The sequence below is a fragment of the Blennius ocellaris genome, assembly GCF_963422515.1.
Source record: "Blennius ocellaris genome assembly, chromosome: 24".
In the NCBI taxonomy this organism is placed as follows: Eukaryota; Metazoa; Chordata; class Actinopteri; order Blenniiformes; family Blenniidae; genus Blennius; species Blennius ocellaris.
The window spans coordinates 8,972,366-8,985,406 of NC_137673.1; the positions used below are offsets into that span (position 1 = coordinate 8,972,366).

Here is a 13,041-nt window from a genome sequence, read left to right on the forward strand (position 1 = left end):
GAAACACCTCACTAGTAGTACTAGTAGACGTTTTAGCTTGACTGGTAGTACTAGTGAGGCCAGAAACACCTCACTAGTAGTACTAGTAAGGTCAAAAACGCCTCACGTGTAGTACTAGTATGGCCAAAAACACCATATTAGTAGTACTAGTAAGGTCTAAAACACCAAACCAGTAGTACTAGTAAAGTCAAAAACACTTCACTAGTAGTACTCGTAGATATTTTAGCTTCACTGGTGGTACTAGTGAGGCCAGAAACACCTCACTAGTAGTACTAGTAGTACTAGTAAAGTCAAAAACACCTCGCTCGTAGTACTAGTAAGGTATAAAGCACCTAACCAGTAGTACTAGTAAAGTTAAAAAAAAACACCTCACTAGTACACATTTCGGCCTCACTAGTAGTACTAGTAAGGTCAAAAACACCTCACATAGTACTACTAGTAATGTAAAAAAACATCTAACTGGTACTATTAGTGGACATTTTAGCACCCAAGTGTACTAGTGGGGTCAAAAATGCCCACTACGAGTACTAGTGGGGTATGTTTTCTTTCTTACTAGTACTACAATGCCTTGCTAGAGCTACTAGTATTACTACTGAAGTCCAAAAATTTTTATAAGTAGTGGACATACCAGTGGTACTAGTGGGTATTTTGGTGCTACTTGTAGAGTCCAGGAGGCACACGCCTAATGTAGTTGGACATAGTAGGGGTACGAGTGCAGCACAGCAGTTTACTCGTAAAGTTTGATTGCGTACTTGGTAGCTACTAGCGTTACTAGAACAGCAAGTGGCTCAAAGTGGTAGTACCTGACCGGCCGCCTGGATGCTGAGGATGGCCACCCGCGTCTCCGGGTCACTCTGGAACTTGTGGACGAGTTGGATCCGCTCCGACGACGGGACGCTGCCGTCGATCCGGATGTAACGGGCCTGGAGAGAGACCCTTTGATGTAGTCAAAGCGCTTTCAAAAACCTTTCAAAAGACCTTTACCTTTCATGCTTTGATTTATTCTTAAAAAAGTCTTTAAAGTGGGACAAAGACTTTTTTGCTGACCCAACATGAGACGGAGCCTTCTTAAAAAGTTGTCCCCCCACCATTTCCATGGAGACCGAGGATTTTCAAAAAAATTGCGTTTTGCTCCATTTTCCATGGTGAAGGAGAATTTCCCAAAAAATGGCCTTTTCATCCATTTCCACGGAGACGGAGCATTTAACGTGAAGCCACAACTTTTCTATGTTACGTTTGTAAAAACGAAATGGAGCATATTCACAAAGTTGCGTTTTATGTCACTTCCTTATAGATGGAGCAGCTTCAAAAATGTATTCCGTCCTTTTTCCACCAATATGGAAAATTTTCTAAAAGTTGCATTTTCCTACGTTTTCATGTAGATATAGTAGCATTTTCAAAAACATGTTTTCCCTTGAGTAGGCTCGATCTCAAAGTCACGTTTTTGCACAAAAAATTGCGTTTTCATGTCGATGGAGGCAAACCATTTTCAAAAAATAGCATTTTATCCCCGTTTCCACAGAGACAGAGTAGAAGTATTTTCCAGAACTTATTTTTCTCCGTTTTCATGCAGATAGGAGTCAAACTATTTTCAAAAAGTTGCATAGTATCTGCATTTCCACATTTCCATGGAGACGGAGTCGCAGTTGTTATAGAAATTCGGAGCTGTTCATATTCTTTTTTTTTATTATTTTGTTTACTCCAGCGCTTTTTCCCGCGACGCAAATGGGCCGAAAATCTAAAACGAGGTTTGGAAAAGTGGCGCCGTCCTTTCAGAATAATTCACTCTGCGCTGAATAGAGCGGCGGGGACGCTATTGTGCACTTCTAAAAAGCGGGCCGGCGGCTTGTGGGAGGACATTAAGGGGGGGGTGTAGCGCTTCATTAACCTGTATTCTGTGTTTTCAATGACACATGTGGATGTGGTGGTGGAGTGGGGGGGGGGGGGGGATTTATCTAATAATACCACAATGTGTTGGAACATTTAAAAACAGCAAACAAAAGGGAGAAGCAGCCGCCGTGTTCATTAAACCCAAACTCGACCTTGACATTCAGCGACCCGCAGCTAATGCACCGTGGCGACCGGCGCCCCCGTGGGGGGGCTGTTCCGGTACTGCGGTGCCCCCCCCCCCCCCCCCCGACACGTGACGAAAGGCCCCAAAGGTCAAACAAAAAATGTCTTTACTTCAAAAGCGCCGGACAAAGTTTGTATTTATCCGACGTTTCGAAAAAAAGCGAAAACCCGTTTTTTTTTTTTTTTCTGCCACCAGGTGCGACGGCGAGAACGGCGTAATTGGCGACGGCGCCCGCCGCTGCTTTTTTTAGCTCGTCGCTTGTTAATTGGCGAGTGCGAACGCAGCCGAGAGCGAGCGTCTCGCGGAGGGATGTGTTATCGCACGTCGCACCGCTGCGTTGCATGCAGCCGACACCTTCGCCGAGCCGACACACACACACACACACACGTGAAATCTTTCACAGGTTGCTAACTAAGAGGTGGCGTTCTCTTGTGATGACTTGAGGAAAAACCTGAGTCAAGTTTACTTTCTTGGAGAGATAAGAAAGAGCTTTTTGTGTTTTTTTTTTTGTTTTGTTTTTTTGTCTTCGAACAATAAGTTCTTTTTGGGGCTCGTCTACAAAATGTCGCCCGTATTAAAATGTGGGCCTGAATTGAGCTCGGGAATATCGTCAAGAATCGTCACGTTGATAATTGCAGGAAAGTGTCCGTTTCCATGGAAACGGCAGACAAACGATGCAGGGAGCATGCCAGGTGCTGTTGTTTTCAAAAAGCAGTGAAAAAAATGTCACACATTTTCATTTTCCCCTGGTTCCACAGAGCCGGAGGATTTTTCCAAAAATTGACTTTTTCAAAAAGTTGCTTTTTGCCCCGTTACCACAGAGACTGAGATGGAACGTTTTCAAAAAGCTGTGTTTGCCCCATTTCTATGGCGATGGAGTCGTAGAATTTTCATAAAGTTGCATTTTTCCGTGTTTCTATGAAGACGGATCATTTAAAAAAAAAAATTGGAGACGGACTAATAACATTTTCCAAAAAATTCAGTTTTTACCGAATTTCCATGGAGTCGGAGTGAAACCATTTTCAGAAAATTGTCTTTTCCCCAGTTCCGCAGATAATTTACCAAAAATTGACGGGGCCAGATCATTTTCAAAAAGTGGCATTTTCCCCATATCCACTGAGACAGAGTTGGAAAGTTTTCAATAAGCTGCGTTTTCCCCCATTTCCATGGAGAGCAAGTAGTAGCATTTTCTAAAAGTTGTTTTTCCCTAATTTCTATCGTGATGGAGCATTTCAAAAAGTTGCCTTTCTTATTTCCATAAAGATAAAGTAGTAACATTTTCAAAAAGTTCAATTTTTCCCCTCATTTCTATAGGGATGGAGCGTATCAAAAACGTGCTTTTCTCATTTCCATAGAGACAGAATTACAACATTTTCAAAAAGTTGTGTTTTTCTAATTTCCATAGAGACAGAGTAGCAGCATTTTTAATAAGTTGTGTTTTTCTAATTTCCATAGAGACAGAGTAGTAACATTTTCCAAAAGTTGTGTTTTTCTAATTTCCATAGAGACAGAATAGCATTTTATGGAGATCAAAGCATTTTATGAAGTCAAAGTGTTGTTTTTCCTTGTTTCTCCATAAGCATTTTCAAAAATTCAAATTTTCCTGTTTCCACGTATACGGAGTAACGGCTTTTCCAAAAAGGTATGTTTTTTTTCTCTCTCTCTCCATTTCCACTGAGATAAGAGTCAAAACATTTTCATAAAGTTGAGTTTTGCTACCGTTTCCACGGAGACGAATCTGAGATATTTCCCCCCAAAAAATGTTTCAAAAAGTTGCGAATTTCATGTGTTCCATCAATTCAGAACTCCAGAGAACATTTGCATTGTTCAGGGAACGACCCATAATTACGACGCATAGTTAATCATTACGTCGCTATTAATGCGTCTGTAAATCGGCGCGCCGTGGCGTGGCGTTGACGGTGTGGCGTGGCGGCGCCCCCCGGGGGTTACCTTGGCCTCCACGGCGGCCTCGGTGCAGGCCTGCAGCATGGTGAGGTGGTGGGCGAACACCAGGAACTTCAGCTGCTCCACCTCCAGCATCATCTTGATGTAGTCCTTCACCGCTCCCGCCTGGCCACACACACACACAAATAGACATGGATGAAAGGGGGCGGGGCTGAATCCATCACTCCACCACACACACACACACACACACACATACACACACGCACGCGGGAACCGGCGAGATCAGTGAAGAAGTAAATTAATCACCGCGGCATCCTTTCTCCGTGATCGATCCGCTATTGAGCGCCGCGGACGGCGGACTTTCAAGCGGGGGAGCGGCGGGGGCGCATTTGTCAAGTCGCACATACTGGGAGCAAATCAATACGCCACAAACTCGCTGATATGATTAGTGTGGCTTTGTTGTTTTGGGAATCGGTTCCCGCCGACTGGAAGAAAACTCCCTATAAAATCACAGAATTAAGTCTTTTTTTTAAAAACTGTTCCTGCTAGCGTACTTTGTTAAAAATGTAAAAATCTTAGTTTTGTTATCGGCCCTCCAGATATTTAGGAATTTAGGAGCAACCGAATACTTTGGTTAGGTTCCGTTTACACAACAAAGCCACTGAAAATGTAACTTTTTGAAAATGGCCCAAAAAAAAAGGAGAGACTTCAAAACCCTGTCTCTATTGAAGTGGAGGAAAATACAACTTTTTGAAAACCACTCAGAAGGTGTAACTTTTTTTTTAAAACACTACAGCTATGTCTCGGTGTAAACGGCAAGAAACGCAACTTTTTGGAAATGATTGGACTGTGCCACCACGGAAATGGGGGAAAACGCAACTTTTTGAAAATGCTCGGACTTAATCTCCACGGAAACGGGGGGGAAAACACAACATATCTGAAACACGCCGATCCGTCTCCATGGAAATGGAGGGAAAACGCAACTTTTTGAAAATGCTCCGACTCCGTCTCCATGGAAAAAGGGGGAAAACGCAACATTTCTGAAACACGCTGACTCCGTCTCCATGGAAATGGAGGGAAAACGCAACATTTCTGAAACACGCCGATCCGTCTCCATGGAAATGGAGGGAACACGCAACTTTTTGAAAATGCTCGGACTCTGTCTCCACGGAAATGGGGGGAAAACGCAACATTTCTGAAACATTTTTTTAAACACTACAGCTATGTCTCGGTGTAAACGGCAAGAAACGCAACTTTTTGGAAAAGATTGGACTGTGCCACCACGGAAACGGGGGGGAAAACACAACATATCTGAAACACGCCGATCCGTCTCCATGGAAATGGAGGGAAAACGCAACTTTTTGAAAATGCTCCGACTCCGTCTCCATGGAAAAAGGGGGAAAACGCAACATTTCTGAAACACGCTGACTCCGTCTCCATGGAAATGGAGGGAAAACGCAACATTTCTGAAACACGCCGATCCGTCTCCATGGAAATGGAGGGAACACGCAACTTTTTGAAAATGCTCGGACTCTGTCTCCACGGAAATGGGGGGAAAACGCAACATTTCTGAAACATTTTTTTAAACACTACAGCTATGTCTCGGTGTAAACGGCAAGAAACGCAACTTTTTGGAAAAGATTGGACTGTGCCACCACGGAAATGGGGGAAAACGCAACATTTCTGAAACACGCCGACTCCGTCTCCATGGAAAACGCAACTTTTCTGAAACACGCCGATCTGTCTCCATGGAAACGGGGGTAAATTGCAACTTTTCTGAAACACTCCAACTCCCTGTCCATGGAAATAGAGGGAAAACGCAATGTTTAGACAATGCTCTGACTCTGTCTCCATGGAAATGGGAAGGACGCATATCCTCCTTATCCACCTGGGACTTGGTACTTTTATTTTGACAGTCGTCTGTCCACTAAGAATATCTTTGTACCCCCATTGTTAATGTCCACAGCGGATCATTCTCTTTGTGTAATCTGGTTTCAAAGACAGCCAACAGCACACCCTGGTGGCCTGGCCTGCTCACTGCGTCCTTTTAATTGTCACTTTCTCTTCGGTGGACGACCACCGTCTTTCTTCAAACGTCTCCAAGACAGTTGTGGGAACTCAAACGGCTCTAACAAGGAGTTCAACCCGTACACTTTTGTCAAAGCTTCTGAGACGTCTCCCACCGTTCGGCGTCCCCCGTCCCGCTCCTCGCTCGCCCCGTCCCGCCTTTCACACCAGCGTCCAACAGCTTGTTAACGACGTCCAATACCCGTAACTGGCTTGTCGTCCGCCGAGTGGGCGACCGCTGACTGCTTCTGTCTCGTATCAAACATCATCCTCCCGTTTCTGAGGACAGCGAGCCGCTGTCACAAAGTATTTTTTTTATGAAAACCCCGCCAAAATAAAATCAGTATTGAGACTGAAGTGCTGTGTTGAGGATGGCTATATATATTTTCCACAGAATCAGACTCGGAGGTAGAGATTTTCAACAGAACCAGACACTAAGTAGAGATTTTCAACAGAACTCGACTCCTAAGTAGAGATTTTCAACAGAATTAGACTCCTAAGTAGAGATTTTCAACAGAATTAGACTCCTAAGTAGAGATTTTCGACAGAACCAGATTCAGAAGTAGAGATTTTCAAAAATCTCTACTTCTAAGTAGAGATTTTCAACAGAACCAGACTCAGAAGTAGAGATTTTCACCAGAACCAGACACTAAGTAGAGATTTTCAACAGAACCAGACTCCTAAGTAGAGATTTTCAACAGAATCAGACTCACAAGTAGAGATTTTCAACAGAACCAGACTCCTAAGTAGAGATTTTCAACAAAACCAGACTAAGAAGTGGAGATTTTCAACAGAACTAGACTCAGAAGTAGAGATTTTCGACAGAATCAGATTCAGAAGTAGAGATTTTCGAAAATCTCTACTTCTAAGTAGAGATTTTCAACAGAACTAGACTCCTAAGTAGAGATTTTCAACAGAACTAGACTTAGAAGTAGAGTTTTTCGACAGAATCAGATTCAGAAGTAGAGATTTTCAACAGAACCAGACACTAAGTAGAGATTTTCAACAGAACCAGACTTAGAAGTAGAGATTTTCGAAAATCTCTACTTCAAAGTAGAGATTTTCAACAGAACCAGACCCAGAAGTAGAGATTTTCACCAGAACCAGACACTAAGTAGAGATTTTCAACAGAACCAGACTCCTAAGTAGAGATTTTCAACAGAATCAGACTCACAAGTAGAGATTTTCAACAGAACCAGACTCCTAAGTAGAGATTTTCAACAGAACCAGACTCCTAAGTAGAGATTTTCAACAAAACCAGACTCAGAAGGGGAGATTTTCAACAGAACTAGACTCAGAAGTAGAGATTTTCGACAGAATCAGATTCAGAAGTAGAGATTTTCAACAGAACTAGACTCCTAAGTAGAGATTTTCAACAGAACCAGACTCCTAAGTAGAGATTTTCAACAGAACTAGACTTAGAAGTAGAGTTTTTCGACAGAATCAGATTCAGAAGTAGAGATTTTCAACAGAACCAGACACTAAGTAGAGATTTTCAACAGAACCAGACTTAGAAGTAGAGATTTTCGAAAATCTCTACTTCAAAGTAGAGATTTTCAACAGAACCAGACCCAGAAGTAGAGATTTGCGACAGAAGAGGTGGAGATAATTTGTCGGGCTCCTCACCCTGGTTCCCAGGCGGGTCGGGATGCAATGAATTGACGCCACCTTTTCCATGAACGCACATGATTGAACGAGAGGAAACACCTGTCCAGATATGTCCAAAAGGTTTTTTTTTGTGTTTTTTTTGTTCCTCGGGACACACGTCCTTTCCTTCTGGTTCCCCCTGCCAAAGTGACGGCTCCAGAATAAACTCGGCGAAACTTTACGAGACCATCTTTATTCACGCCTGGGCTTGTTTGTTTGTTTGTCTAGTTTTATTTATGAAGTCAAACGGGTAATAATGCTTTAAAAAAAACCATCACGGTTGAAACTGTAACGGCCTCCGACCAGGTACCCCCCCACCCCTCCACCCCCCCCTTTTCCTCCTCGTGCTACTTTCTGTAAAAAGTGTGAGCGAGTCATTGAGCCCCCGGGGCTAAAAAAAAAAAAAAAAAAAAAAAAAAAGCTGAGAATAGCACCAACTAGGGAGAAACGTCGAGGTTTGATTTGAACAGAGTTCTTACTGGACAGTTTTCGTGGAGCGAATTCCCAAACCTCTGCAATCCCCCCCCCCCCCCCCCCCTTACACACACACACAACCTGACAACCCCTCGCGAGCCGTCACACCTGCTCTGGCGGGAGAACCTCCGCTTCGCCGTGCCCGTAATTAAGCCGACGCGCCCGATAATGAATCTCGCTGCCAAGGCCCGCCGACCCCGTTCTGATGTTGGGGTGGGGTGGGGGTGGGGGTGGGGGTGGGGGTCCTCATTACTGACGGCTCGGCTTCCTTCCGCCGAGTTTAATTAGTGCACAAACTTCTCGGCTGTCTGAAGCGGACCCCCGTTCGCCTGGCTTTAAAGTCCGGCATCAGAGCCGCCGTTCCCCTCCTGGTAATTGGGAGCAGATGCTTGGCGGGCGAAGCAACGGAAAAAAAATACCCCCAAAGGGCGGCGCGGCGTCTCCGTCGCCAGGCGGACTGGCGATGGGGGCCGTGACGCTCACGAGAGTGACATAGATGTGTGAATCTATCACACCAGCTACCACCCCCCCCCACCCCCCGCCCCCCCCCCCAACCCCCCTCCTTTCCTGCGATGATCCAAAAAAAGAAGAAAGCACCCCTCCACCCTCCTCCGCCCCTCTTGCGCTTCGCCGCTCTAAAGTAGAGAAACTGTGTTTGACTGGAAGAACCAACAGGAGAGGAAATGAGAGTTTGCAGTATCGGCTTTAGGGGGGGGTGGGGGGGGGGGGGAATAAAAGGGCGTCCAGTGTTAGGCTAAACTGAGCAGAAATCCAATCAGCAAACAACACAAGGAGCTAAAAAAAAAAAGAAAAAAAAAAGTGAGAGAGAGAAAAGAGAGAGATCCGAGCCGGGAGGCGGGCGGAGCGGGTGGCGTGCGGATGATTGCGCTGGGTGGTTATCTCCGGTCTTCGTTAACCTCGGGGGGCCGCCGCTCGTGGCCCGGGGGCGCCGGGCTAATTGAAAGGAACGTCGGCACTCCAACGTGGCGGATGATTGGAGACGGACACGATATTGGGAATAACTGTGTACTCAAAGTACAAATGGCCGCGTGCGTGGGGCTGATCGAGTAGAGGTGTGTGTGTGTGTGTGTGTGTGTGTGTGTGGGTGTGTGTATGTGTGCGCAGTGATATTTCAGTTACATTCATAAATATATCTGTAGCACCACTGACGTGTGTGTGTGGTGAGTTCATGAGGTACTTTTGCGTGTTGAACCAGATTTGTATGTGTAACGATATTTGAAAGTGTGTGTGTGTGTGTGTGTGTGTGTGTGTGTGTGTGTGTGTGTGTGTGTGTGTGTGTGTGTGTGTGTGTGTGTGTGTGTGTGTAATGGTATTTGCTACAAAATGTGTGTTGAACCAAATTTGTGTGTGTAACAATATTTGCAACAAACTGTGTGTGTGTAATCAGATTTGTGTGTGTGTGTGTGTGTGTGTGTGTGTGTGTGTGTGTGTGTGTGTGTGTGCGTGTGTGCAGTGATATTTCAGTTACATTCATAAATATATCTGTGGCACCACTGACGTGTGTGTGTGGTGAGTTCATGAGGTACTTTTGCGTGTTGAAGCAGATTTGTGTGTGTAACGATATTTGGTGGGAAATGTGTGTGTGTGCGTAACAAAAATTGTCAGGGGATTTGTGTGCGTTAAACCAGATTTGCGTGTGACGATAATTGTGTGCGTGCGCAAGGATACTTGTTAGGAAATGTTTGTGTGTTAAAAGAGATTTCCATATGAAATGATATTTGCGAGAAAATGTATGTGTGTGGGTGTCATCAGATTTGTGTGTGTAACAATATTTGCTTGAAAGTGTGTGTGTGTGTGTGTGTGTGTGTGTGTGTGTGTGTGTGTGTGTGTGTGTGTGTGTGTGTGTGTGTGTGTGTGTGTGTGTGTGTGTGTGTGTGTGTGTGTGTGTGTGTAATGGTATTTGCTACAAAATGTGTGTGTTTAACCAAATTTGTGTGTGTAACAATATTTGCACCAAACTGTGTGTATGTGCGTGCGTGTGTGTAATTAGATTTGTGTGTAACGATATTTGCGAGAAAACGTGTGTGTGTTTAACCAGATTTGTGTGTGTAACGATATTTGCAACAAATTGTGTGTGTGTGCGTGTGTGTAATTAGATTTGTGTGTGTAACGACATTTGCTTGTGTGTGTGTGTGTGTGTGATGGTATTTGCTAGCAAATGTGTGTGTAAACAGATTTGTGTGTAACGATATTTGCGAGAAAACGTGTGTGTTTAACCAGATTTGTGTGTGTAACGATATTTGCAACAAATTGTGTGTGTGTGCGTGTGTGTAATTAGATTTGTGTGTGTAACGATATTTGCTTTGAAAATGTGTGTGTTTAACCAGATTTGTGTGTGCAGGAATAATTGCTCAAAACTTTGCGTGTTAAACCACACCTGTCTGTGCAATGACATTTGCGAATAAAGTTGAGTGTGTTGAACCAGATGTAATTATTAGGAAATGTGTGTGTTTAATCAGATTTTTGTGTGTAACGATATTTACTAGAAAATGTGGGTTAGGGTATCGCCTCTCTGTGATATTTGTGTCTTTAGAGAAAATCTACACACACACACACACGTGTACGCAGTTAAATTTGCACGCGTGTTTTGAGAGTGCGTTCCCTCCCAGGACCCCGTAAAATGTGTTTTTAAAGCGAGATTGTAACTCGTAACATTCAGACCAGCGGGCTCATTTCCCCTCGACTTTGTCGCATTATTGGTCGCAGCTGATGGCGCGAATGCAAAAACAAAAAAACAAAAAAAACCAACCAAAAAAAAAAAACCTAATGATGCAATAATTCACCGCGCACACCAAACAGCCTGCGAGTCCACACTCGGGGCAACAACAAAAAAAAAAACACCTCGCACACAATCCGGTGCGCGCGTTACACAAATTGGATGACACACACACGGAAAATGTGCACAGACGCACAAACGTGATGAATGGAGACACGCGCGCATTATTATACAACTGCAGCAAGGAAACGACTCCTTTGAAGAAGAAGAGATGATGTAAATATGTTAGATTCTCCCCTGCAGTCGCTCTGACCTCTTCTCATGCACCCAGCAACCTTCCCATATTTCTCTCTCATTAAAGAAAGAACGGAAAAAGAAAAAAAAAACCATCACTTCATACTGAGAACCGGCGGAGTTTCCATAGCAACAACATCACAGAGATGCTATTTTAGAAGCCTTGTGTAACTTTGATATAAGGCGTAATGGCGCCGGGCTGGACACAACAAAAATAATACCTCGGTTGCAACTCCCTACTTTGTCTAAAGTGCCTTCGCGCGGGGGCCACCATTAGACTCCGTTACCATGGCGACGCTGCCCCCCCGCGAGAAGCCCGCTGGGCGCCGCGGGCCAAGTGCGTCAGAGAACGACGCCGTTTTTTTCCCCCTACCGTTTTCCCCCCGAAACACAAAAAATTAATAAGGATGAGATTATTTATCTCGTTGCAGTTTTTTTTCTTTTCCCCTGAGAGGCGAACCTCGAAGGTAGGATTTATTTTGGCGGGGTTTGTAGCAGGATGTCATAACACCGGCCAGATGCAGGGTGCCCATGGGCACGTGTGTGTGTGTGTGTGTGTGTGTGTGTGTGTGTGTGTGTGTGTGTGTGTGTGTGTGTGTGTGTGTGTGTGTGTGTGTGTGTGTGTAAATGGAGGAAAACTAAACTTTTTTTTGAAAACGCTCCATCGCCGTTCAAACTGAGGAAAACGCTACTTTTTGAAAACGCTCCATCTCAATGGTAATGGACACACACACACACACACACACACACACACACACACACACACACACACACACACACACACACACACACACACACACACACACACACACACACACACACACACACACACACACACACACACACACACACACACACACACACAAACTGCAATGGACAAAAATGCAACTGGAACTGAAACGGAGCAACTTTTTGACAGCGTTACGACTTGTGAAACTTTTTGAAAAATGCTCCATCTCCGTGGGAAAACGCAACTTTTCCCGAAAAGCTCCTCATGCACGTGCACAACGGCTCCCACTACTGGCCCTACATGCTAACTACACCGTTTTCACCGTTTCTCCCATCCGATTAATGCGTATTTTTGCATCCAAAACAAAAATTTTTAGCGTAAAAGAAATCAAAAGACCACTAATTTATTTGTCTCCGTCTTCAAGCCGATTGTAAGATTACAAAATAAATCTTACAATTCCTTTATTTTGCTAATAAAAGGTATTACTTTGCACAAAATCATGTTATCTTGAAATATAATGCTTTATGGGCCAAAATGTGAATATTTTGACTTGTAGTCATATACCTAAATCTACTATTACATTTAAAAAGCTCACAAATTGACTGAAACGTGTATTTTTAGCCCTTTTTTTTGTGCCCATCCTCTTCCACACCCCACGGTTTTCTGTGTGGGACGATATCGAGAACGATCGATGAAAACGATGGGCTGAAGATGAAGCGAAAAGACACCTTCTAAAAAAAATTGTTTTTTTTTTTAAAGATATACCACTGCAGAGCCACTCTGTGTTTCCAAAAGCGTCGACTTGGACTGAGGCGCTTTATCCTCCCTTTACCGCCGAAGCGCAAACCGGCAAGCGGTCAAACCGGAGTCGAGGTTTCTGCTGTCGGGAGCCGCAGAGAAGTCTCTTCTTTTATTTTATTTATTTATTTATTTTGGTACTGCCTGTTCGAGAAAAATAACCGGCTGATGTCGAGAGCAGCGACCAACAGAGGTTTGAGTGCATCAAGTGCAAACGCTCGGAGATGAAATATCACGGGCGCGCTGAGATATTAAACTACTCTGATGTTTAAAGGGTACGGCTCAGGTCTGCCGCAGCACACACACACACACACA

At 44.2% G+C, this 13,041-nt stretch overlaps 1 protein-coding gene across 1 annotated transcript in view; it reads right to left on the reverse strand.

Moving 5' to 3' along the window:
* The window catches only part of zranb3 (zinc finger, RAN-binding domain containing 3), a gene marked incomplete at its 5' end in the record, with an annotated part of 76,392 nt that overhangs the window by 43,636 nt on the left and 19,715 nt on the right, over positions 1-13,041 (reverse strand). The window contains 2 exon segments of the mRNA XM_080520187.1: positions 804-923; positions 4,025-4,144. Of these exon segments, the coding sequence (XP_080376313.1) occupies positions 804-923; positions 4,025-4,144 (240 nt within the window).